General features: G+C 37.2%; 2 protein-coding genes across 5 annotated transcripts; both read left to right on the plus strand.

Annotated features, from left to right (window-relative positions):
• Positions 1-890: 890 nt before the first annotated feature.
• LOC140892499 (phosphatidylinositol 4-kinase alpha 1) lies at positions 891-19,694 on the plus strand. Its single transcript, XM_073301419.1, has 26 exons — positions 891-2,131; positions 2,244-2,585; positions 2,671-2,832; positions 4,054-4,224; positions 4,406-4,564; positions 4,666-4,793; positions 4,868-5,174; positions 5,493-5,661; positions 5,787-6,004; positions 7,609-7,767; positions 7,858-8,040; positions 10,148-10,672; positions 10,764-11,123; positions 11,352-11,566; positions 13,567-13,747; positions 13,842-13,978; positions 14,091-14,241; positions 15,044-15,310; positions 15,551-15,628; positions 15,735-15,782; positions 16,526-16,698; positions 16,806-17,001; positions 17,756-17,896; positions 17,980-18,188; positions 18,823-18,984; positions 19,111-19,694. The coding sequence occupies exons 1-26, from the start codon at positions 1,178-1,180 to the stop codon at positions 19,367-19,369; spliced, it is 6,054 nt and encodes a 2,017-aa protein (XP_073157520.1). The 5' UTR covers positions 891-1,177; the 3' UTR covers positions 19,370-19,694.
• A 2,978-nt stretch (positions 19,695-22,672) lies between these two features.
• On the plus strand, positions 22,673-26,443 carry LOC140891157 (pseudouridine kinase). 4 transcript variants are annotated; one of them, XM_073299495.1, is made up of 9 exons: positions 22,673-22,792; positions 22,885-23,045; positions 23,496-23,598; positions 23,752-23,799; positions 24,172-24,269; positions 24,361-24,475; positions 25,101-25,183; positions 25,434-25,992; positions 26,252-26,443. In XM_073299495.1, exons 2-9 carry the CDS (start codon positions 22,980-22,982, stop codon positions 26,308-26,310), a joined length of 1,131 nt encoding a protein of 376 aa, XP_073155596.1. In that variant the 5' UTR covers positions 22,673-22,792; positions 22,885-22,979; the 3' UTR covers positions 26,311-26,443. The 4 variants fall into 4 exon arrangements, with proteins under 4 accessions (XP_073155596.1, XP_073155594.1, XP_073155598.1 ...); XM_073299493.1 differs by having other exon boundaries at positions 22,674-22,792; positions 22,920-23,045; XM_073299497.1 differs by having other exon boundaries at positions 22,776-22,792; positions 22,920-23,050.
• Positions 26,444-27,056: the final 613 nt, after the last annotated feature.

Here is a 27,056-nt window from a genome sequence, read left to right on the forward strand (position 1 = left end):
GTGTGTATGTATCCTTGAGTATGACATGTAATGTCAAATGCTATTGCGCTATGTTCATGTTAAGTATCGTTTGGTACATGAGATGATAGTGGGATGAAATACAAATTTTTACTCATACCATATTTTTCTTATTTTTTTGTTAACCCAATGATATCTCATGATCCGGTATAATATTAGATGTAGGTTTGATGACAAATACCTCTTAACTCATGATATTAGTGGAGGATGAGTGAAATTGTATGAAATTGACAATGATAATTAAGAGAATAAACACAATAATCCTACAAAATAAAAAAATATAAAACAACATATTATTCATATCTATGTCTTGGTTATCCACATCTCATCATGTTTTTATTCATCTATCGTACATCCCATTCATGATACCAAACGATATCTAAATGTATGCATGTATGATTAGTATATTCATGCGGTAGGAATAATTAAACGTGATGATTTATGTTTATTTTCAAATTAATGAATCATCCTCAATTTTAAAAATAAGATTTAAGGACATAATTAAATTAATTAAAATTAAAATTAAAATTAAAAAAATATATAAATAAGCATATTTGTTCCCGTATCATAGGGTGCTAGGAAAAAAAATTCATCAACAAAAAGTAATATGATAAAGTTATTATGATAAATTTAAATAAAATTTCACTAGATTATGGTATGATCGTATAGTTATCAATTTGTCGATATATATATATTCAAAATTTCAAGATGAATTGTTTTTATTTATTTATTTGTGATTATTATTTATTTAATTAAATTAAATTAAATTTAAAAATAAAAAAAGACAAACACAACAAAGGAGTCTTTGTTGATTTTTGCAAGATATGCAATAATATTCCAAAGTCGCACTTATTTTATGGTTTGGTCGCTGCAAAAAATCACCACAATTCCTCAACGGAAAAAAGCAGAATCTCTGCAAAAAAAAAAAACTCCCCAAACTGGGACGACGAAGCAACAGCGATCTAACCATACGGTTCTGTTAGTTCCCCCAAAATTCGTGAATCCGATTCTTCCGACGCGGGTTTTGAACCCTAAAAGTCCAATCTTTGGAAGCCGCTGCATCTGTTTCCCCCATTTATCCGTCGATCAATGTGAATTTATGGAAGCATTGAGCTGATTTCCACGGACTGGACCCACATTCGGGACTGGGTCTTGAGTCATGGAGTCGTTGGTGGAGCTATGTGATCTGATCGCGCAAAACCCGACTCATTTCGCTGATAAACTCGCGTGGATTTGCAGCCGCTGCCCCTCGACCGAGTTTCTGCTCGTCGGATCGCCTAGGGTGTCGAAGTCTCAGCTCAATGCCATTCTCGCTCTTGCTCGATTCCTCTCGAAATGCCCGAACCACGATCACGAGACACCCAAATCGTTGCTCCTTGCGTTTTATCGCTCTATTCCGTCATCGTTCCACGCTAACTTCTGGCCACAATCGTTTTCAAGTGAATCGATTTCCTTGTTTTACAAAGACTTACTGAATTACATCTCCAAGGCGTCTGAATCGTCCCCTGATTTCGCTACCGATGTGGCTGGATTCACGGGAGAAATCGTGGCTCAGACGATTAGTAACACCGATTCGACCATTTCTGGCGCTTTCGTGAAGGCATTGTGTTTGCATTTCCCACCCATTTTGCCCTCCGACGGAAATAAATTGATTTCCACTCTCCTTGACCGGTTTGAAATTGCAGTCCCCAGCTCTCCGAGGGAGACAATCTCGACCTCTGATGCAGCTTCAGCCCAGAGCTCTCCTATGAGCCTGAACCATTATCAATCTCCTGGCAATGAAGCCAGCATTGTTTCTGCGGGGTCCTCCAGCACAGTTTCAAGGGACGATCCAACAGCATCGCAGGGGATTTTGATTAATGGGGCTAGCAATGGAGAGTTTTTTAGTGGGAGTGTTGGGCTAAGTGATGGCGGGAGAGGTGGTGGTGCGGTGGCTTTTAAGAAGCTTGTGGCGGCTTTTGAGGAGGAACCGGTGGAGAGCCTTGAAAAGCAGCGGATTGTTTTTGAGTTGGTCGGACATGTATTGGATAAGGTAGTAATTGATTCCAAGCTTTTGGAGCAAGTAAGAGGAATAGCAAAGCAACAACTTCAATCAATGATGGCTTTTTTAAAGGTAATTAGGTATATAACTCACAGTGTTGTGCATAAAGTTAGAAGAATCAGATATTGTTCTTTACATGATCAAAGAGTCGTAAAGGGTGATATTTATTTTATTATCTGGACAGATAAGAAAGCGTGATTGGTCGGAGCAAGGACAATTACTGAAAGTTAGGATCAACACAAAGTTGTCTGTTTACCATGCTGCAGCAAGATTGCAAGTGAAAACTCTTTCATCTCTTGAAACAGAAGGAAAAACATCAAAGAGATTATTGCATGGAGCTCTTGCTTTGTTGATAGAGGCTGCAGAGGCATGCTTATTCTCAGTATGGCGGAAACTGAGGGCTTGTGAAGAGCTTTTCTGCTCTTTTCTTGCTGGGATTTCTCAAGCAGCTGTCATTCGTGGTGGTCAGCTTCTCCGTGTTCTCTTAATTCGTTTTAAACCGCTTGTGCTGGCTACTTGTGCGCAGGTGCGTTCTGTATGTTGTTTGTTATGTACTCAGTGACCAAGGCATTGTTTAATAATGTGTTATTTCGTTTGTATATAATAAACAGGCTGAAACTTGGGCTAGCAGCCAGGGAGCTATGTTTGATAGTATATTGAAAACTTGCTGTGAGATAATTGAGTTCGGTTGGGTCAAGGACAGGTCTCCTGTTGACACTTTTATCATGGGACTGGCTGCTAGTATTCGCGAACGAAATGATTATGAAGAAGAGGTTAGAGACGCCCTTTGACAGTTTTATATATTGTAATGTAATTGTATTGGTTAGTGAAATTTGAATGTTCTATTCTATGTAGTTAATCTACATCATGACTTACCACTAATAATTCCTTGTCTATCATTATTGTTTGCTTCAAAAATGGGCATGAATGGTTATTAGTTTGTTAATTTACCTTCTTATTGACAAGGAAAAAACTCTTTATAAGCAAGCTTCTGATGGAATTTCATTTTTCAGTTTATAGTTGCATCATTACCTTTTCGTTACACTTGGAGCCAGGAAATTTATCCCGCAGAAAGGAATGGCCCAACACACACAAACGCACATACTAAGAATACCACACTCCTCTTGACATAAGGCCTCCTTTCCCCTCACAATACTTATGGATAGCAACTCCTTATTACTTCCAACGGCCTACCCATACTTGCTGCAAATATTGACTTGAGTCATATCACGTGTTCCTGTATTCTCTTGGTTGTTCCTGTATTCGCTTGGTTAACTTTTTTAAGAGTTGTTCTGCGACAACATTTGCTAATAACGTTTATCAAACACCACTGCATTAACTGTTATCAAAGTTTGAGTTTTTTTCCACTTATATATACCTTATGTGTTACCCCCATTTGATTATTGGTCTATCAATTATCAGAAAACACTGATAGTTGGAATGTTTGCTGAGTTTTATGAGATCTCAGAAGTTATGCTTAACATAGTATGGGACCACATCTTACATCTCATATGGGGCACCTATGTTGAGATGTCTTTGTATGTTTCCATGTGTGTCCATTGGCCGGCAGTATTGCTGAATATGGCATCAGCTTAGCTGGAACTGAAGCTGTTAATATTTTCTGGCAGATTGATGTCATTGTGACTGACAAAATTGAAGGGACCAAGCAACAGTCCTATATGATAACACTTTCTTATCTTCTGTTACATACTAGTTGGTCACTCATTTTTTCCGTAGCAAGTGGACTAGATAGTTGAATTAATTGGAATGCCCTTCTGCTGCGGAATATTGGATGTACTACTATAATAGCAACACTATGTAATATTATTTGGAAGTGCTACCTACCTATCCATCACTGTATCACTCAGCCACAAGAGCATATATTTCAGTTCGGGTCTTAGATTAAGTTATAAAAATTGGTATTTTGCTCTTCGATTATCGGCTAAATTGAATTGTTTATATTGAGTGATGGTTGATATTTGTTTACCTTTCAGGATGGAAAAGAAAAGCAGGCTGCTCCACCCGTACAGCTGAATGTCATACGTTTACTTGCTGACTTGAATGTTTCTGTTAATAAGCCTGAAATTGTTGACATGATGTTGCCGTTATTTATTGAGAGTCTAGAAGAGGGTGATGCTTCAACTGCAGGCTTACTGAGACTTCGAGTATGAACCTATCTCTTCAATTTGCTAGCTTTTGTACCTTTGTTTACATTATGTTTTCTTATAATGTCACTGATAAACCCAGTTTAGGAAAGCACGATTCTTGCCCCCATATAAATAATATAAAATATATTTTATTGCGGGAATGCATGTCTCTCAACCTGCTTTTGTTGAGGTACTGCAGCTTCTTGATGCTGTTTCTCGCATGGCGAGTTTAGGTTTCGAGAAGTCCTACCGTGAAGCCATGGTTCTAATGACTCGGAGTTACTTAGGTAAACTATCTAGTGTCGGCTCTACTGAAAGCAGAACTCAGGTACCTGAAGCTACAACAGAACGTGTGGAGGTATAAACATCTTTCTAGAATATTTGACAGCATCAGTTTTGAGAAAATATTTTGTTATCAGTTCTGACAAATGCTATCTCACCAGTTCAATTATGTTCTAGACTTTACCTGCAGGGTTTTTGTTGATTGCTAGAGATCTTACAAGCAATAAATTGCGTCCAGACTACCGCCAGCGATTGTTATCTCTATGTTCAGATGTTGGGTTGGCTGCAGAGTCGAAAAGTGGAAGGTAATAGTTTGAGGGCATGTGGAGTTGTTGTGTAACGCTGTTAGATTTTCTCATAATTGGCATTGACACTCTAGGAGCGGAGCAGATTTTCTTGGGCCCCTACTACCTGCTGTGGCTGAAATATGTTCAGACTTTGACCCTAGTGTTGACGTGGAACCTTCCCTCTTAAAGCTTTTCCGGAACTTGTGGTTCTATGTTGCTCTCTTTGGGTTAGCACCTCCGGTACAGAAAACCCAGGCTACACCAAAGCCAGTTTCAACTACCCTGAATAGCGTGGGAAGCATGGGCATCATTGCTCTCCAAGCAGTCGGTGGACCATATATGTGGAATCCGTCGTGGTCTTCTGCGGTGCAGCGTATTTCACAAGGGACCCCACCTCTTGTGAGTATAAATAGAAATAATTTGGGCCTCTTTTATTTCTTTGTTAAACTGTTTCACGAGCCTTTTGGCTAAAGCTGGTGTTTTGCTTTTACCCACCCTTTCTCGCTCTTTCCCACGCAGTCTATGTTTAGTGGTTACTTGGAGAAAATAATATACTTGTATAGCATGTGAGTTTTAGGAGACAGAAGGCTATTGTTACACTTTGGACATATTGGATTTATATGCGAAACAATTGATCATTTTGTCAACCTTACGTGTATAACATGTACTAATTACTAGGCCTTTCGGAGTATGATTGCAAAGATATCATGTTTTCAGGTAGTGAGCTCTGTGAAATGGCTTGAGGATGAGTTGGAGCTTAATGCACTTCACGATCCAGGTAGTCGCCGGGGGAATGGAAATGAAAAAACTGCTGTGAATCAAAGAACTGCTCTATCTGCTGCCCTGGGAGGACGAATGGAGGTTTCAGCAATGAGTACGATTTCGGGTATGCATTTCTTTTTAGCATAGTATCCAAGTTTGTGTTATTGGTAGTAAATTTGAGATTTCATTGGCAATGGTGGAAGGTTGAGGTTAACATAAGAGGGATATTATATGCTCTGACTTCTGCAGGTGTCAAAGCAACTTATCTTTTAGCTGTAGCATTTTTGGAGATAATAAGATTCAGTAGCAATGGTGGTATTCTGAATGGTGGCCACAATTCTACTACCTCTCGGAGTGCCTTCAGCTGTGTCTTTGAATACTTGAAAAGTCCAAATCTTATGCCAGCAGTTTCTCAATGTTTAACAGCTATTGTTCATCGGTCGTTTGAAACGGCAATGTCTTGGCTGGTACTCTCCTATTTGTCCTCCTACACATGTGGCCACCTTACAAGTTACAATTTAGCATTTTTATTGGGATATGTTCGCCACCACTAGAAATTTTAGACCAACTTAATTACTTCGATTTATTAATATTGTGTTCATAAAGATAGAAATCTGACATAAATATATTGTTCTGTATGTTGAGATATTTGATTGTTGGATTGATTATGTTGTGATCGAGCTGGATTGGCTCTCTACATGTATATTTGGATTATATTTTGAGCGCATCATTGTTTTTGAGTCGTTAGATTTCCCCGGTATGTCCTATTCATTGGAAGGTCATGCCGAATTTTTGGTAGGCCCGAAAGCAATTTTCTGTTATGCTAATTAATCTTGATTGCATGCTAATTAGATATGAATCAGGACACTATACCTGACATAAACATATTGTTTCTCAGTGAATTGTGTCCATGTGGAGGGTTTGATAATTTGGCACATTTAACCTTGCTCTCCTGTAACATAAATCAGGTATCCTTAATTTGGCAGCTAGTGACTGTTCCATAGAATAATCATTAATGTCTCACATATGTAACTGTTTAGGCTTTAGATGAAATAATTAGTCAATATGATAGCCAGACTGCCAGAGTCAGGTCAAAGGGGGAGAAGCACTGGATTCAATTCTAGCCTCCACTCATTGTTGAAAATCTTTTTCATATTACAAACAATAAATAAAATCATGCATGGAGTAGTAACTCATCGTGGACTAAACCTTGTTCTTCATTTCTGTCCACCTTGTTGTCCATACTCAATGTGGGTGTCTCGGTGAGCCCAACAATCGGTTGAAATTGGTCAAAAGGAGAGCTCCTGGTCATCGTGTCATTCATGTTGCCCATTTTGTGGTCACTGCAAGGAATCACCGATCTTCTTTGATCTTTCCTAAGCATTATGCAGTATAGTTGTACATCACCAAAGATCGTCCATGGAAATGGAGCTCGATTGTTTGGTGTCTTTCTTGGTGCAACTAGTCCTTTGCGTGATCTATTTTAAGAAATAACTGATTCAACAAAAAAAATTGTGCGGGGATAGAGGTACTCTTTACAGAAAACTATTTTACTAAATAAGCCCATGAACCATAGTTCCTGACAGTAAGATAAATAGTTTCACCAGGATTTATCTTGTCAAATTCCAGAAAAGGAGAAGTTGAAGTATTTCTAGAATCATGTGGAGGTGGAACATTATAACAACTACCCAATTGATTTAGCTGGAATTCTACTTTGAAGTTAGACTAAATGGGTGTGTTGGAATGCCAGTAAAACCTATTCAATTTTTAGTTCTAACATTGTTACAGAGGTTACTTGTGGCGCTCTTAGCATAGTTCTGTTTTCTGCTATTTCTTTCCAAGTAGTTGTGAGCCCTTCCATTTTATTTATGATGGAAAGCTAAAAAATAGCTTATGTTGGTATTACTATTTTCTTTTATTTATGCTATTTCACACGAATCACACCATATGTACATGTGATGTATGCATTTAAAATTAATTTTTTAATCCTACTTTTTAGATAGGTAAATGTTGCTAAGCGTTTCTTTGTAGACTTGTTTCACATATATATGGTCTTTTTAACTTGGGGCAGGATGATAGTGCGACTGAGACTGGACTGGAAGCTGAGGTTAGAGAGTCTACTCTCTCTATTCATGCCTGTTTCCTCATTAAAAATTTGTCTCAAAGGGATGAGCATATACGAGACATCTCAGTTAGTTTGTTAACTCAACTCAGAGATAGATTTCCTCAGGTAAAATTGCTCTATTTTATGTTGGATTGCCAACAACTGTATTGGTCATATCCATAAGATTATTTTAAATGTGGTTTACATGACTATCAGATTTTGTGGCGTTCTTCTTGTCTGGATTCTCTGCTACTCTCAATGCATAATGATCCACCTTCAAATATTGTGAGCGATCCTGCTTATGTTGCCAGTGTCCGCTCCTTGTACCAAAGGATGGTCCGGGAATGGATCATGGTTTCACTTTCACATGCTCCATGCACTAGCCAGGGTCTTCTTCAGGTTAATGAACCACACCTAGTGATTGCATTTCTTGTTATTTCATCGTATCTTTTTGAGTTTTTTTAAGTGGAAGTTACAACTTACATCTATAAATTTGCATTTTTTATTTTCGCACTCTTAAGGCTGTTTAATTCTGCTCATGAATATCTACATTTATATTTATATGAGTTTTCATATTGCAGGAATTGTTTTCACAAGTACTTTAATTATTCTGCTAATCTATTCTTTTTACTCAAAAAAGCAAGGAGTTGGTTAAGTACTAAAGTTTGTTGTTTGATGCTATTGATTAGAATTACGATCTTCTTGCTGATTTCATTTCTGTATGCAGGTATGGATGTATTAGCCTTCTTTTGTGTGTCTGTCAGTGTATATATTTATTAATGTGGGCATATAAATGACATGTTTATGCCCTTACTTGCACATGTTCTAGCCACCAACGTGTCAATTATCTGTTTTATATTGTCTTAATACTTAAATATGTTGATGCTTGTTAATGTTGAAGCTTTTTGAGTCCGATGGCGCCACTTGGAAGTACCCACCTTTTCATCACATTCACGCACTAAACCCTGTGGTCTTTTGTTATTTTTATCACTGTTCCTCAATCCTCCATGTCTTCAAGCGTATTCTACCAATTTTCAAATAAAATTTCTGCTTCAATTTGTCGTTGTACATAAAATATTAGTTGCATTCTTGATTCCTGCAACTAGTTGTGTATTAGTTTCCTGATCATTTAAATGATTGTAATTTTGTGTGTAACTTGTTCAATTTCCTATCATTTGTATGAAAATTGATGTTAAAAGATTATTTCACGTCTACCAGTGTGCTAATTATTTGTTTCACGGATAATTTATTCAGTTAATCGGTTAGGTTTGCTGATAAGTATCAGTTATCAACAGAAGTGTGTTTGAACTAAGAATGCTTTTCTGAAATTTAAAATGCCTTATTTACCGCTTTTTATTCTTAATTTTTGTTAACTCAGTAACTTGCCCATTTATTTTAGCATCTGCTGCTCTAGAACATGACTCCTAGGCAACAAACTGCTCCATCAATCATCATTACCTAATTGGTTGGCCCAACTTGATTTTGTCTATATAACACAAGTTAGCTGCTATGATAGAATTAAACGTTTTTCATATGTTTACAGTTCCAAATTTTTGATTTTTTGCTTGGATCTATATCATCAACTGCCAATCGATTTGCTAAGTTTATTGCAAAAAACATGTATCTCGTATTTGAATTGACTGAAAAGTGTTCTAAATGGCGGTCGAGGCGGCCCCCTAGGCGTTAGGCGGCCCTCGACCGCCCCGCCTTAGTATAAGCCGGTCCTTGTAGGCGGTCCGAGGCTATCCGGCGGCGGAGGCTGTCAATGATTTTAAAATTCTAATCAATTAGCAAAGTCAAATAATTTTAAAAACCAGCGAAGTCAATCAATTTTAAAATCTTTAGATATAATAAAAACACCTCTCAATCTCTTTTGTATTACTTTTGGTTTCAAATGTTCTCCACCATCAGTTGCCACCTGCCTCAAACCGCCTCCCTTCGCCGCTGCCACCATCTGCCACCACCTTAATTATGTTGTTAGTTTGCATTTATATATTTATTTGCACATTGTCTAGATTGTATATATATTGTATGAAGTTTCTTTAGGCATAAACATTATTTAATTACATATATTACACAAAAAAATTTGACTATTTGTAATTACATTGCATGATTATATACATAATTGCCTATTAAAATTTGCTAAAAAAATTCAACCGCCTAGGTGCCTAGGCGGCTGAGGCGGTAGGCGGTCACTGACCGTACCGCCACCGTCTCCCGCCATTTACAACATTGACTGAAATGCATGTTACTCTTATGTTTAATGACGGGTAGATGCTTTGACAATAAGCTGTATTTTGATTAAATTCATAACGTTGTTGTCCCAAGCCAAAAACAAAATAAAAGGGAGTAAGAAACATAGAAGGAAAAAATCATCCTACTTGGTTTTTTGGGTCTTAAAGTGGCAAAGAATGAAATTTAATGGTTGGATAGGGCAGTAGTGTTATCGATCTGCACTTAATTTTTAACACCTGGGCTCATATATATGAAAACCTTTGATATCCAGGAAAATCTTTGCAAAGCTAATACATGGCAGAGAACACAACCTGCGGCCGATGTGGTTTCTCTTCTGTCAGAAATCAGGATTGGTACGGGAAAGAATGATTGTTGGGTTGGTACCAAAACTGCAAATATTCCTGCTGTTATGGCGGCGGCTGCTGCAGCTTCAGGGGGGAACCTGAAGTTGAGTGATGCATTTAATTTGGAGGTTCTTGGTACTGGTGTTGTTAGTGCAACAGTGAAGTGCAACCACGCAGGAGAAATTGCTGGCATGAAAAGATTATATGAGAGCCTAGGAGGCCTTGAAAAGCATCCATCCCTTGGTTATGCTCTTAATCCTGGCCTTCCGGTGTTGGACTCATCGGCACAACCTACACTACCCAGAAATGGATCCTTCAACGAGATATTGTTTTCTAGGTTTGTGCGGCTGCTTCAGAAATTTGTAAATATCGCAGAGAAGGGTGGTGAGGTGGACAAATTAGAATTTCGCGAAACTTGTTCTCATGCTACCGCACTACTTCTTTCCAATATGGTAAAGCTATTTATCTTTCATAGTCTTTCAATATGATAAACTTACGAGTAAGTATTGTTTGTGTTGAACATGATGACCACATTTTTGTCAGGATTCAGATTCAAAACCTAACATTGAGAGCTTTTCCCAACTTCTGCGTCTTCTTTGCTGGTGCCCTGCTTACATTACCACGCCTGATGCAGTTGAGACTGGCGTGTATATATGGACATGGCTAGTTTCTGCTGCTCCACAGTTGGGTTCTGTTGTTCTTGCGGAGCTTGTTGATGCATGGCTATGGACTGTAGACACGAAGAGAGGCCTTTTTGCATCTGATATAAGGTACTCAGGACCTTCTGCCAAGTTGAGGCCCCACCTTGCTCCTGGTGAGCCTGAGCCACATCCCGAGAAAGACCCTGTTGAGCAGATTTTGGCTCATAGACTGTGGCTCGGATTTTTTATTGATCGGTTTGAGGTTAGGCTTTGTAGATATATATTTGTGTGCTTTCATTAATGAACTGCTTTGTTTGTCGAACTTTTGTTCTGATCACAAACTTTACCTTTTGTTATTCTGCTAATGTTCGCTGATGCTTTAAGTTTAAACACCGAGTACTTGTTTCCTTTTGGTGAATTAATATTTCCATTCCTGTTCTTGTATCTCTATTTAAAGCAAATTTATTTGTCTTTTGAATAAATAATTTAGGTAGTACGGCATGCCAGTGTTGAGCAGCTTTTGTTACTTGGTCGTATGTTGCAAGGATCGACAAAACTCCCTTGGAATTTTTCCCGGCATCCAGCTGCTACAGGATCTTTCTTCACACTGATGCTTTTTGGCCTAAAGTTTTGCTCGTGCCAGTCGCAAGGGAATCTTCACAACTTCAGATCAGGGCTTCAATTGCTGGAAGATAGGATTTATAGGTACAACTTGACAAAAGTAATAATTCAATATACCAACGTTTGGCAACCTATATAAGAAATGACTTGGACCTAACTCACCTCAAAAGCTAGCTCTAGAGGTGAGGATTGTCCTTGTCTACATATTAAACTCTCAGGTCATTTAACCAACCGATGTTGGACAAATTAAACATACCAACACACCCCTCGCACGTCCAGGAATGAAACGACTGGAACATGGAGAAATTAATGGGTGGCCCAATTATGGGACGGGTGAGGCCAACTATGGGCCGTCCAACACATAACGGTGGAACCTGGGCTTTGATACCATGTTAAAAATTGACTTGGACCTAACTCTGTCCGCGCAGGTTCTCCGTGTGTGTTGGACCGCCCATAATTGGGCTGCCTATAGTTAGACCACCCGTTAAATATCTTCACGCTCCAGATGTTCATTTTGGGCGTGTGGGGGGTGTGTTGAAGTATTGTCCCACGTCGGTAGGATAGAGTTCCTGGGAGCCCTTAATATAGATAAGGGCAACCCTCACCTCTTGAGCTAGCTTTTGAGGTGAGTTAGGTCCAAGTCAATTTCTAACACTATTACTGTGCTTATTTTTACTATCAAACAACTTAATATGCAATTTATTAGCTGTCATAACAAATGAGACTGATGACTTTCCCATTGCTCGCGTAAAACTTTCACACAAGTTGATGATTACTTGTTTCTTCTCAATTATATGCTGACCAGAATTTTAATTGTGAGCAAGTGCATGCTTTTTCCTAAAGCTTAAAAATTATTTTTTCCGAGTCAGTGTTCTAAATGGCGGCGCCTAGGCGGGAGGCGGCCATCGACTGCACCGCCTTTGCTTAGGCTGTGCTGTTGGTAGTAATAGATGAGCAGGGCGGCGGGCGAGGCGTTCAAATTCAACCAAATTTGAATTTTAAAAAACCCTAATTATTAATACACTTGCACACTTTCTCTTCCAAAACATTATAGCCCCACCAGCCCAGTCACCAACAACTCAAGCCTTGAACCACCCACCACCATGGCCGTGAACCGCCACCACGGCCTCCGAGTCATCTTTATTAGTTGTCTTGTTAGTTGCATCTATATATTTATTTTCACTTTGTGTTGTATTGTATCAAGCTTATATATGCATAAACAACATTTAATTACATATATTACATAAAAAAAGATGTACGTTTGTAGTTTCATTGCATGATTATATATAATTATTTAACAAAAATAGCAAAAAAGTTATACTGCCTAGGCGGCTGAGTGGTAGACGGTCCGTGACTGTCCCGCCACCCCCTACCGACATTTACAACACTGGTCCAAGTGCATTTATGAGGCAACAAATGTAAAAAAGCCTTCGTTACATATTTGATTGCAGCTGTAAAATAAGTTTCTACTTCCAATTTCCTAGAATCTGAGGGATGAGTTGGATCTAGACACTGCAAAATTGTTGTAGCTTTCAAGTGATAATGTAACTCCTTGACGTATTATAAGGTTGGTGTGATAGAGGTTCTTTAAATTCAAGCACCAACTAACATTGACGCAAAACAAATTGTTTGTCACTGGACCGAAAGCAACGAATTGTGGTAGTAATACAACTCGAAAATTTTAACCATAAAATATTACGGCACCATGTTTTAATCATTGTACTATATTGTTTGCCACAAGAGAGTAGGTGAAATTGTTGCTACCCAACAGTAACTTGCAAAAAGTGGCATATCTTCGTTAATGAAAACACCTTAACTTTCATCGATGTGCTTATTTTGCAGTAACGGTTTTTATTCTATGATGCAGTGCACCATTGGATTCACCATTTGATGCTTCTCTCCTTGCCTAGATTGACTTATTTTAATTTTCCTTAATGTCTCAACTCCTTGATTTCCATCTACAACAAGAACTTGTGCACAAAAATACTTTCTCTATTGTTTTTTATATTGTTAGTTGGGCTTGGAGCAGTTTGAAGTTCGTTATCAGAACGCTTAGTTATCTAAACTTTTTTGCTGAAAAACAGGGCTTCTTTAGGGTGGTTTGCCCACACACCTGAGTGGTTTGATTTGAATAACAATAATTTTACTCAGAGTGAAGCTCAATCCATTTCTCTATTTGTCCATCATCTTTTAAATGACCGGTCAGACACTCAACTTGATTTAAGAACTCGGGGACTCGAAACTGGTGGCTCTTTGAATGATGTTGTAAGTAAATTGGAGCTAAGAACTTTAGAAATATTGTTGTGTATGTTGGATTGTTCATTAAACTATTTAGAAATAATTCTTATATATTTTATAGAAGGATCAAAATCACCCGGTCTGGGGTCAGATGGAAAACTATACAGTGGGACGGGAGAAGAGGAGGCAGCTACTACTGATGCTGTGCCAGCATGAGGCTGACCGACTTGAAGTTTGGGCACAACCTATTGGACCAAAGTAACTGTTACTGAAATCTTGATCTCTCATTATGTTAATAATTTTTTACTCGTTGGTTTGATTGTGGTAGTCCTATTTGAGTCCTTAATTTCTTTTGTAATCACATCTTCAGGGAAAACACTTCTCGGGTTAAAGTCAACTCTGAAAAATGGACAGAATTTGCAAGGACTGCTTTCTCTGTTGATCCTCGAATTGCTGTGTCTTTAGCTGCAAGATTTCCATCAGTTGCTGCTCTGAAGACTGAAACCACCCAGTTAGTACAAGTATGTTATTAAAATTGATGCAAGTCTGCTAGTCAAGGTTCTAAAATTCTCTAGGCGTTAATCGGACGTCAGACCAGCACCTAGGCGGGGACTAGGCCCTGCTAGGCGGATTCCACGTATAACATAATAAATCGCATATCATAACTCCAACATTATAACATCAAATTTAAAACGAGTTCAAAATTACATAACTAATAAAATTTCACAAATTTACTCTACTTATTATTCTCCATATTTTTCTTCTCCTCTCTTTGGTAATGACGTTGAAAGGGTTTTCGTGGAAGGATAAATAAAATTTTTCATCAGTTTTTTATTTGGGCCTATGATTTAAAAGCCAAAGAAAAAAAAATTTATTTCTGCTAGGGCCGCCTAGGCGCCGAAGGACGCCTAGGCTGGCCGACTAGCACTTTCTCGGTGCGGTCGGCAGGCGCCTAGCACCTAGGCGGCCGCCTAGCCCTATTTTTAGAACACTGATGCTATCTAAGCACAAATATTGCAAAACCAAGCCAATGAAAGTAAAATTTGACAATTGAATTATATTTGGAAAAGTTAATATGATGAATCTTGTAATTAATTTTCCTGAGTCATGTTGTTTGGTGTTTGATCGTATTTTTCTGCTGATTGAAGCCACTAAATACAAACTATGATTTCGGATTAAATGGTACAATTATAATTCCCAAAATGAGCCATGTGAATGTGGCATATTATGTCAAGATATGTACCTATATCTTGTTTTTTCATTTTCTTTATCATTCAACATTCAACAGAACTTTCTTGACTCGTTCTTTAATTTTTCTGTAAGACTCATATACTGGAGATCCGAAGCATTCCTGAAGCTTTGCCTTACTTTGTGACCTCAAAAGCAGTGGACGAGAACTCAACACTTCTGCAACAATTGCCACACTGGGCAGCTTGTTCAATCACACAGGCCTTGGACTTCCTTAGTCCAGCATATAAAGGTCACCCTCGGGTTATGGCTTACGTTCTCAGGGTGCTGGAATCTTATCCACCTGAGAGAGTGACGTTTTTCATGCCTCAGCTGGTGCAGTCGCTAAGATATGATGAAGGGGTGGGTTCTTGCTTCACATGATTATCCTTTGAACATTTTTTACACAGTTACCCAGCAATATAAAGAAAGTATAAATGGAATCTTTACTAGATGAGCTTGGACCAAGGATCTTCCTGCTAATGCTAAATTGGTTGTTGCGTGGACCTCTGGTCCGCTTTTTGTAATTATTATTCTTCTTTTTTAGTATAATAATATAATATAATATCTTTTCAAATAAAAAAAAAAAACTTTAATTTGCAGAGGCTGGTTGAAGGATACCTACTCAGAGCTGCACAGAGAAGTGATATATTTGCCCATATTTTGATATGGCATTTACAAGTGAGAAAAATGTTATTCAAATTCAGTCATGGATACTTTTTAGACATCTGTTACCAGTTGCAAGGATGCTTTAGCTTGTTATATAACAGATATAACCTTTTTGCAGGGTGAGACTTGTGTTCCTGAGTCAGGAAAAGATCCAACCGCTGTAAAGGTATTCTTGTTTTGACCACCTTCACAATAATTTGAACACCATAAGAAGAGGGTGACTCGTTTCTTAATCGCCAATATTTTCTGGTAAATTATTCTTGGTAAATGATATAAAGTCTGTTACGAGCTATGCTTTGTTTTTGTTGGTTATCAATCATGTTTCACAGCTTTACGATATTTTGATATGTTCTGGAAGGTGAATATGCTTGCGAGGAATCTAGATATTCTGACTTACTTACGGTTCTTTAAAATATATCTGTCCTGTTTCAAATTTCTCATTTTTCAGCCATTGTATTCTCTCCTCCATCACTTCTGATAATGGAGATATCAGAGCAGATGTGGTTAAATAAATAATGGAGATCATAGCAGATGTGGTTATACCTTATTTGTGCTTTTGCGCAAATTGTTCTATAAGAATGAATTTGGATTCTTCCTGGCACTAGATGTTAATTGCAACTATTTTATCCCAAAGTTTCAAAATGAGAAACCAAGTTTTCAGCAGTATATATGGTTTTATTTTGTTTTATTTCGGTGTATGGCTTTGCATGCTAGTGTCTGCCAAGGGGTTTTTTTGTCCTTGCAAAATTTTCGGTCTATTTAAGAATTTTATGATGGTGAACTTTGAAGTTTGCTTTCACTCAACAATATATGTCATATTATCCACTTCGTGATCTCTTTTTAGTTGCAATTTTTTTTTTCCGAGTGATTTACTCAAATTTTTTATGCAATCTTTGTTTTTGGTTTCAGAATAGCTCATTCCAAGCACTTCTTCCGGTTGTTAGGCAGCGAATCATTGATGGTTTCCACCCAAAAGCCCTTGACTTGTTTCGAAGGGAATTCGATTTCTTTGACAAAGTCACATCTATATCAGGTGTTCTATTTCACCTTCCAAAAGAGGAAAGACGAGCTGGCATAAGAAGGTGTCTTTTTTAGTGCTTTGTGTTTTGTGGACATGTGATCAAATATTTATAGATTTAGTTGTTAGGCCAACTATAATCACAATATACGGTTTCTCATGCAAAACTAGGGAGTTGGAGAAAATTCGAGTTGAAGGAAATGATCTTTATCTGCCTACGGCTCCTAATAAACTCGTCAGTAGTATTCAGGTTGATAGTGGAGTTCCTTTACAATCAGCTGCAAAAGTCCCTATAATGATTACGTTCAATGTGGTAGATCGTTACGGGGATTACGAGGATGTGAAACCTCAGGCTTGCATTTTCAAGGTATCGTATGCCCTGCATTATTTTATTATTTAGGACGATCCTTCCCGAATTCACTCATCTGTAAATGAAATGGAGTTGGCAGCACACTCCAGTCAAATTGATGTCTATTAGGCATTAGCTCAATGGCTTTCAAGGTTGATGAGTACCATTCGGTAAATATTTAAGGAGCATCTTTGAGAACCTTAAAATGGTATTGAGCTGAATGCTTGGTTGAAGCTGATTTGAGACAATATATTCATGAGCTAGAGTGGGAATGGCTTGATTAGATTTGAGCTTATTGAAATAAAATATCTCACTAAGTTTACGTACGGTTATATCCTTAAAATTGCCAAATTTTAATATATTATACATGGCACAAAATATTTTTATGCCCAATGAGCCAGCGGTAATTTGCTAATTCTCTTTCAAATTCCAGAAGATTATATATAGCATTGGTAAATTGAGAAGTTACATTAGAAGTGGTTTGGAGCACTAATTGCACAATAGGATGTCAATATGGGCTGCAAAGTTCTACTTTGACGACTATAAACTTTTTAGTTTTTATGAATTTAGCTGGTCTAATTTGGAACTAGAAACACTTGAGTAGCTATAAACAAGGCCTAATGTTTTAGAAGGTTAGGTTCATGCAAAACATTGCCTTCAATGTAGAAGATCAATTCAACAAATATTGACATATATTTGGTGAATCTATATTTGGGGAATGCAATTCATAATTTTCTATATGATCATAACCTGGATCTGACTCTCTGCATAGGTTGGAGATGACTGTCGACAAGACGTTCTTGCTTTGCAAGTTATTTCACTTTTAAAGGACATTTTCGAAGCTGTCGGACTTAATCTCTATTTATTTCCTTATGGAGTACTTCCAACTGACCCAGAGAGAGGAATTATTGAGGTATTCCATAAGTCCAGTCAGATAGTTTTTCAACCAGCGAGTTTTTTCATTCGATACTAAATTTTTATCATTTATATTGACAGGTTGTGCCAAACACACGGAGCAGAAGTCAGATGGGTGAGACCACTGATGGTGGTTTATACGAGATTTTCCAGCAGGACTTTGGACCTGTCGGTTCTCCCAGCTTTGAAGCAGCTCGTGAGAACTTCCTCATTAGTAGTGCTGGATATGCAGTTGCTAGCCTCTTGCTACAACCGAAGGATCGACACAATGGGAACCTTTTGTTTGACAAGTAAGCAACCTATTGCATACACTGTCGTTAGGCAGTGACACCTTAGGTGGTTGTGTTTTGCATGCTTGAAATTTAAAAAGTCTAGTCAACATGGAATCGAGCACAAGCTATTAAACCTATTATTGCTATAGTGAATTTTTACTGTCCATCTGAAAGGTTCGCCCAAATCAAAGCGTGCCACAAAACAAATATATTCACAACAGGATTAGTTGTTGGCCGTGGGGATGTGGGCTAGATTCATCTGTAGCAATATAGATTCTTTGATCCATGTGTTTGTGGGTCATAGGCATGCCAAACATCATTTTTTTTTTGAAAAAAATATATTTATAAGTTAACGAGTTTTTTGCTCATTTATTGTCTATATTTCTGAGTTTGAACTGTGTTTCTTACCGAGCATGATATTTTTTTCCTACTTTAAATCTTAAAATTATTCTAACAAATTGAATATGCTACTTGTCTGCCAGCCACTAACATAGAATGTGATGCATAGATTGAAATAGTTATATGGATTAATCTTGGAATATTTTGCTCGGTGAAGTTATCTATCACCTATGGAATAATCTTTGGAGTATTTCCAGCAGTGGTCCATTTTAAAGGTTACAATATGTAACTCCCTCATTTATCATGAATGCAGCCTGGGGCGGCTTGTTCATATTGATTTTGGTTTCATTCTGGAAACTTCACCTGGTGGAAATATGCGTTTCGAGAGCGCACACTTCAAACTGAGTCATGAGATGACTCAGTTACTCGACCCATCCGGAGTTATGAAAAGTGACACATGGCACCAATTCGTGAGGTAAAATTGAAAGTCAAGTATTTACTTATTTTCTTAGCTTTTGTGCTTCTTCCCATCTTATGATATATATGTGTGTGTGTGTTTATTTTATGATATTTACTTGAAGATTATAATGGTTCTGTGCAGCCTGTGCGTGAAAGGTTACCTTGCTGCACGTCGCTACATGGATGGAATCATAAACACAGTGTTACTGATGATAGACAGTGGATTGCCTTGCTTTAGCAGGGGTGATCCTATCGGTAATCTTCGTAAGAGATTTCATCCAGAAATGACCGAGCGTGAAGCAGCCAATTTTATGATTCGTACATGCACCGACGCCTACAATAAGTGGACCACTGCTGGTTACGATTTGATTCAGTATTTGCAACAGGGCATCGAAAAATGAGGTAACATGTTGATTGACTTCCGAGATTTGTATATTTAGTTTCTTGTAGTTTTCATTCTTTTTTATGTTAGCGTCACTCCGGGGCGTTGGAGGAATTGAGAAGAAAAAGAAAGAAAGATTAGGCGTTTGTTTTTTTAGGGAATATGTGCATTTTTAGAACAGAGAAAGTATCAGAAGTTACTGTTCTGTATCTATGGATCCCATCTTTTTTATAAGAAAAAACAATTGCAGGATGTAATGTGATCTTATGATTGATGAGTGCAGCTTTTCCAAGATAGCAGAAAATGCAACTTTACCTCATTCAATGGAGAAATAATTTGGGAATATTTCAATTTTTATCTTATGCAGAAATCTAATTGTTCATTTATTTGAATAAATGGATACACAAATACACATACTAAAAGGCTATTATCTCTCAAGTTTCAAATAAATAGTTGATTTCTTTTTGTTTGATATGATAGGTGTTTATATACAATAAAATTATAAAAGTTGTTAATTGATATATTCAATATTGGATTTAAATCTATTAGCAGTATGATATCAATTGTATTGTAATAAATTTCTAAATATACGAGTATCCATGTATATATTTATTGTTTTTACTTTCTACAAAATATGTATCATATTCTACGTTTGTAATGTATGGCACTACTACGTTTGCCTTTGTTGTAACTTGTCATATTCGTGTAAATATAAATTTTTAAAGAAAATCTATAATTGTTTGTTTTGCAATTATTTTTTATTTGATTTTTTAAAAGTGGTTTTACAATTATGAATTATCTTTTAGTAGTAGCATGACATGATAATGGATTTTTCCAAACGTTGTAAATTGGTCAGAACAGAATTCACATTGATTATTTGCGAGTGAGTTTTAATATTATGAGCAACCGTTGTAGGCAATCACCTGAGCACCGTTTGACGTGGCATATTGTATTGTACATACAATATGTGAATGCAATGTCAGTCGGTGTTTATGTAGTTGTCCAATGTCATTGCTCATGATATCAAAATATATTTTCGAGTTAATCAAATTTTTGGGAAAAGTCATTTTAAAAAATAAGTTTTTTTTTGTGACGAGGGAATCCGCAGCCGCTATCTTCGGTGCGCACTGGATAAACCTTCGGACTAATGCAATAGTCTGCAAACTACTTTAGTTAGGTAAACCACACTAGGCAAGTCCTGTGTGACAGGTAATATAAAAAGATGTTGGTAGGGGGATTCGAACTCCTGACATCTGGCCAAGAGTTCACATACTCTACCAACTTGGACACCCCACAGGAGCAAAACAAAGAAATTGGTCTTTAGCTTGTTTGTATGTATATTGTAAACAAAAAAAGAAATTGAATATACCTATTTGACTATTTAAAAACAATAAGAAAATGTCGATGTTAAAAATATTTAAAATGACACATCAATAAACTTTGCAACATTAATAACATTTCATGATATTAGCAAAATAAGGTGAGCAAGATTTTGGTTGAAATCAAGAAAGATTAGACCGATCGAGCGATGACAAACATACGGCCTTTGGACTAATCTGTTTGTAATGCTGAAGTTGTTAATATAGAAGTGGTGTCGTCAAATGACAATGCTCTTTTTCTGAAACTTTCTTCAATTAGCTCCAGCGGCCAAAGAAAGTCCCGTTTCGAAAACTCTTGGTTGTAGAGAAGCGATTGTAAGAACTTGGGGTGATGGACTTGAGGGGCTTCTTAAAAATTATTTTGTGGATATTTTTACTTCTTGGGGATGCATGGATGAAGATATATTTCCTCGCCGAGTTACAGAGGAGCAAAATCAAGTGTTGCTCAGCCCTTTTGTGGAAATGGAAGTTCAGGCAGCTTTAAAGGCTATGCATCCGGATAAGTCACCTGGTCCTGATGGGGGTTTAGTCGATGCCACCCGCATGGTACTACCTTGCGGGTGACGTGGCGGATCATGATTCACTGATTTTACCCAATCATGATCCGCCACGTCACATGCAGAGTAGTACCCTGCGGATGGCATCGACCGGATTATTCTATGCTACACCTGGAGTACTGGATCATCAAGATATATGTCAATTTTCATAAAAATATATGGGTCCCACATGATCTAATGGTATTGAAATAAGGGTAGAAACATTGCCGATGTAGCATAGACTAACCCGCATCGACCTTACCCCTGATGGGATGAATTCGGGATTTTATCAAAAAATTTGGGATATTACTGGTAAAACAGTTACAAATGCTTGGCTAGAATTTCTGAACAATTGCTATTTTTCGGAAGGGATTAATGATACATGTAATTCCAAAAAAAAAAAAACAACCTGAGAATATATCCGATCTTAGGACAATTTCACTTTGTAATGTTATTTACAAAATAGAATCCAAAGTTGTGGCAAACAGTTTAAAATGAATGATTAATTTTATTATATCTAAAAATCAAAGTGCTTTCACTTCGGGTAGACTGATAACGGATAATGTGATGATTGCATTTGAAATTGGACATTATATGAAGTGGAATCAATTGGAAATATGTTTGGATATTGAGATTGCTGGCAAAAATCAGAAATTTTGTATGGAGAGTTTTATCTTTATGTCTTCCAACAATGCGAGCTCTTCGAATTAAAAGGGGTGAATGTGGCCGAGTGGTGTCCTGTTTGCTGAAATGCACAGGAAGGCGAGTTACATGCTCTCAAGTATCATCTCATCAATGTTGAATTCATTTTTCCATCTGAATTAACTACGAAATGCAACGTTGATGCAACCTTGTTTCCTGAACACTATATACAAGTTTTGGTTGCGCTCTTAGAGATGATCAATGTTTTTTGCTTGATGCGGATCACGGTAACATAATCGGTTAGAAGATTGTAAACTTATAGCATTCAATTTATTTTTGTTTTTGCAACGAAATCGGCGAATCAGGTAGCTCATAACTTAACAAGAGCTCTTCGGTTCTAGGCCTGGTCAATGGGTTGGTTCGATCCGCCTACTTCCTTAATTTCTGATGTATTAAATCATGATTTAAGGTAATGAAAATTTTGCATTAAAAAAATAAAATAATAACATTGATCAAAATATAAATATAAAATTTATAATAAATCTAATGGCCGGGATTTGTAAGGAGGAATTTTAGCCCAAATCCATTTCACGGACCAACCATTTATTTTATGAATCAAAGTTGTAAACTTCGGCCCTTAAGAATAAAATAATTTGATATAATTTTAATTTTAAATCCATTTCATGGGCCAACCTTCTAATTGTAGCCCAATAATGAAGAACATTAGAAACATTTTAGCCCAATTTTCCCTGAGGAAATGCCCAATCCGTTCTGTTCCCGACGCCTGAACTGAGCACTAGCAGACACCCAAGAAGGAGAGCTGATCAAATTTCGGAGTATTTTTTTTTTTTTCGGGGGAATCCAATCACAGTTATCATTCACATGGTAAGTTTTGTAGAGTTTCCCTTGTGGGTTTTCTTGATATATGAATAAATAATTCTTGTTTTCGTTGTTCTGAGTTTGCAAGCTTGCAATAGATTACAGCAGCTGTGTTTCCGCGAGTTTATTCCAGGAATTGTATAAAAAGGGGCAAGTTTTAGGCGATGAAGCAGAGCCAGTTGTAATAGGAGCAATGATTTTGGACATAAATGCCACCCCTTCCGTGCCTGCAAAGCCCAGGACCACCACTCCTGGAAAGGTTTCGTATGTATACCGATACTCCGTGAACTGATATCCATGTTGCAGCTTTTGATATTACTTGTAATCTAGCTTTTTTTAGTTAAATTAGTCTGTGAAAATGTACTGTTTCGGCAGTAAGGAAGCTGGTGTATAAAATGCTAGGCATTTTCCTTGCTCGGTGTAATCGATTGTTTGTTTGATTCAAGATTGCGTGGGAAGTTGTTTTTTCTTCAGAAGATAACTTGTTGTAAGTAAAGAACATTGGCGAATATTTTTTTACCATAGAGTTCTATGCATGGAGGTGTACATATGAAAGCATAAAATGCTTTATTATTGCAACCGCTCAGTTCGTTGGAAAATTTTAAGAGTCCTTGAGAATCATTTATTTTATTTTGCTCGCGACTGGTCCCTTAGTGTTATGTGTTGGCTCCCTGCTATATTTGTGTATGATTTGGAATTACCTATTCAGGTTCGCTATGCATTAGGTGGTGTAGCAAGAAATGTTGCTGAGTGCATGCTGAAACTGGGAGCAAAGCCTTACTTGATAAGTGCCACAGGACTTGACTTGGCAGGTCTACCCTCTTTATACTTGCATCATGCATATCTGGCAGCATGCATCAAACAAGTCGTATTCATCAACATTGTTATTGATGCTGGTATTGTGGTAGTTTATGGACTCATTTATTGTCAATACGCACGTGGCATGTGATCTATATGTTAACCAGGCAACTTGATGTTGGAAAGCTGGAGATCTGCTGGATTATCCATAGAAGGTAAGGGTTTTGCTCCCTTGGCTTTCTTATTTAGAACCAATCATTCACGTGTTACATCTTAGTGTTTGGAACTTTAAGGGACGCCAATCCAGATGCATCACCGTCTTTTAATCAATTATGCCAAGGAATCCTGAGATGGAACATAGAATGAAAGGCATTACAGTGATGAGAAAAAATAGAAAGATAAAATTCAAGACCTTCCTAAACTAGTGGTCCCATATATTTTGAGTTCATAAACTTATTTCTGTCTTACAAGAATAAATAAAGGCCTGTTATTTTTTGTTCCCCTTGATATCTCCCTTTGTTGTGTCGCTGGACTGCATATGCTTCAGGTAAACTTTTCATCGATCTTATCAGTTATTCCCTCATCAGGCATTAGGAAGAACCAAGATATCGAGAGTGCAGTTGTTTGCAACATATTGGATGGTGAAGGAGAATTAGCTGCTGGTGTTGCTAGTGTGGAAGCAATTGTAAGTTTCCTTTGAAAGAGTTCTTTGGTTCGTATTGTTTGATATGACATAGTACCAAATCCTGGTTGTTTATTTCGCAATATGTGACCAGGAAAGGTTCCTTACTCCTGAATGGATTCGGAAATCAAAATTCAAATTCTGTGCTGCTCCTGCAGTGATGGTTGACGCAAACTTAAGTCCTCCAGCACTCGTTGTATCTTGTCAAAGTATGTTAAACTGACATCACCCGTTTACTATCCCTTCTCTCTTTGTGACTTCAGAGTTAAAAGTTGTGATGAAGGATCAAAGATATTATTGTTCGGATGGGTCTGGGTTTCATGTATGAAAACATATTTGAAAATATGTTTTTTGGGTATAATTCATCATAAATAGATAAGTAACACTAGTATTTGGTGCCTACCTTGGCTCCATAAATGTACTTCATGTGTACCTGGTAAAAAGTTCATAATATTATTAGTCGATGATTGGATGGGGAAAGTATATTAAATTTGATTCAGAGGCACTGATTGGTTACTGTTCAAAAGTACAATTAAAATGAACTTGTTTTGTTATACCTTGTATCAAGAACTAGACTAATTATTGACGCTGTGGGAAACCTGCCATATGGCCCGTGTATTTAGTCGCACAACCATTGGGCGTGCCAAAGTGTATTCCGACCGGTACAGTTAGAGAGTATGAATTCGTTTTCTTGTTTTACCTAAGGAATTAACTAGAGCTTGTTGAGATTATTCTCCAGAGACTGAACTCATCATATGAATCAACTCTCTTATTGCAGAATTTACTGTTAAAGTTCTTGTTTGAAGTGCTTATTGGTTGAGTAATTTTCCTCAGTGGCAGCAGAATACGATGCTCCTGTATGGTTTGAGCCGGTATCAGTCACAAAGTCCAAAAGAGTTGCTCCCATTGTGAAATATGTGAGTGCTAAAATTCTTGTTTGTTATCGAGGATTGGTCTCTTTTACTGGTAAAAATCTAATTGCAATTTCAATTTAACATCTGTTGTGGTTTTATTCTTTGCACCGCTCTCATCTTTATATTTTTAGTTTCCCATTTTTGGGCATTAAGGATGGACTTAATTTCCGATTCGTTGCTTTTCCCTCCGCCACCCTTCTAAATTTCACCGTGTAAGTGCGACTTTCTGCTAATTGCAAGTTTTTTTGAACAGATAACCTTTACTTCACCCAATGAAGATGAGCTTGTAGCTATGGCAAATGCTCTTTCTAGTGGAAATAAATTCTCACCAATTGAAAGAGATATTTTGAGCAGTTGCTCGATGGAATCTTTGTTTCAAATGCTAAAACCTCCAATATGGGTTTTGCTAGAGAAAGGTATTCAAGTGGTGATTGTCACTCTTGGATCTAATGGAGTGTTTCTATGCTTAAAAGCAATGCATGGAGCAGAGAAACATGATTTTGTCAAAAGGAAGTCTTTTTCTTTGTGTAGAAAACTATATGAAACTGTTAATTTAAGTTGTCCACCCAGCAGGACTTTGAACACTTCCAGGCCTAGTGGAATCCACTATATAGCTATACATTTCCCTGCACTTCCTGCCTCGGTGGTTAGGCTTACTGGTGGCGGAGACTGCTTCGTTGGTGGCACAATAGCTTCCATCTGTTCTGGTTTAGATATAATGCAGAGTGTGGCGGTTGGGATTGCAGCTGCACGAAGAGCCGTGGAAAGTGAGAGCAACGTCCCTGCAGAATTTGATTTGACCAAAGTTGCAGGTATCTTTGTTCCTAGTTTGCGCTGATTAATATGTAGAATTTGCACATGCATGACATCCCCTTTTTCTATCTTTTTGTTGATTCAATTGCTTGTGTCTCTTATTTTCTGAAGTCACTACCTTAATTTTGCGATGGATGAAGATACTAGAAAAGTGAAATAACTTCGTCTTAGAAACGTTCTTGTTTTGCTGATTACTAGTGGTCTCCATATTTGTAAACATACGTATAATTATGTCTTCATGATTTCACTTGTGTGCAGATGATGCGAGATCCGTTTACTCAGATGCAAAAGTGGTCTTCTGCGAATCAAAGTTGTGACATTTTCTTTATACTTTTTGCAGTGTAAGCACAACTGTCTTAAATATTTTCGGATTCAAATCATAATCCTGGATTATCTGGACTGATAGACTCAATCTCTCTGCTTCAGTATATATCAATTATCATACTAAAGTAGTGTTTTCGAGAGCTTTTAAAAAGCATTTCTCATCTTTTTCTTTTGAAAATTTTGTGAAAAAAAAGTTGAAAAGTACTTTCTAAAAGTTGTCTCAAAGACTATCGAAATTACTCAGGTTTAAAATCCCCTTAAAAGCGAAAAAGTCCCTCATCCCGAACCCACATAAAACTGAAATTATAAATATAAATATAAAAAATAATTATATGGTAGATAATTATAAAACATTAATATTAAAACAGAAATTATAAAAAAAATTTATTTTTTTAATTAAAATATATATATTCTGTTCGGGTCGAGAATTTCGTCGGATAGAGTTGTCTATCCTGATCTTGAAATTGATCGGGTCGAGAAAAATCCCGACCGCTCGGGTCGAAAAAAGTTAGGAACGAAAACGGGTTAGGAATCGGAAAGGGTCAGAAATTTTCTGAATTGGGAAAAATTCGGAATGGAAACAGGTTGGGAATCGGAAAGGGTTGGGAATTTTCTTGATTTTGCCAACCCTACTCTATTATTAGTTTATTACATAAACTTTGAAATTTTAAAATGTGTATTTCAGTAATATTTTACATAAACGTAAATAATTAGTTTGAAAATTGATCCTTTTTTTATC

Source organism: Henckelia pumila, chromosome 3 (assembly GCF_033568475.1).
Source record: "Henckelia pumila isolate YLH828 chromosome 3, ASM3356847v2, whole genome shotgun sequence".
In the NCBI taxonomy this organism is placed as follows: domain Eukaryota; kingdom Viridiplantae; phylum Streptophyta; class Magnoliopsida; order Lamiales; family Gesneriaceae; genus Henckelia; species Henckelia pumila.

Excerpts from the sequence above, each read along its gene's own strand:
- LOC140892499 (XM_073301419.1), top strand. The coding sequence starts at position 1,178 with ATGGAGTCGTTGGTGGAGCTATGTGATCTGATCGCGCAAAACCCGACT. Across the intron at positions 4,225-4,405 it reads CAGGCTTACTGAGACTTCGA|CTTCTTGATGCTGTTTCTCG; the intron begins GTATGAACCTAT and ends GAGGTACTGCAG. Across the intron at positions 17,897-17,979 it reads CAGAGAGAGGAATTATTGAG|GTTGTGCCAAACACACGGAG; the intron begins GTATTCCATAAG and ends TTATATTGACAG.
- LOC140891157 (XM_073299493.1), top strand. Across the intron at positions 23,599-23,751 it reads CACAGGACTTGACTTGGCAG|GCAACTTGATGTTGGAAAGC; the intron begins GTCTACCCTCTT and ends TATGTTAACCAG. Across the intron at positions 24,476-25,100 it reads ACTCGTTGTATCTTGTCAAA|TGGCAGCAGAATACGATGCT; the intron begins GTATGTTAAACT and ends AATTTTCCTCAG.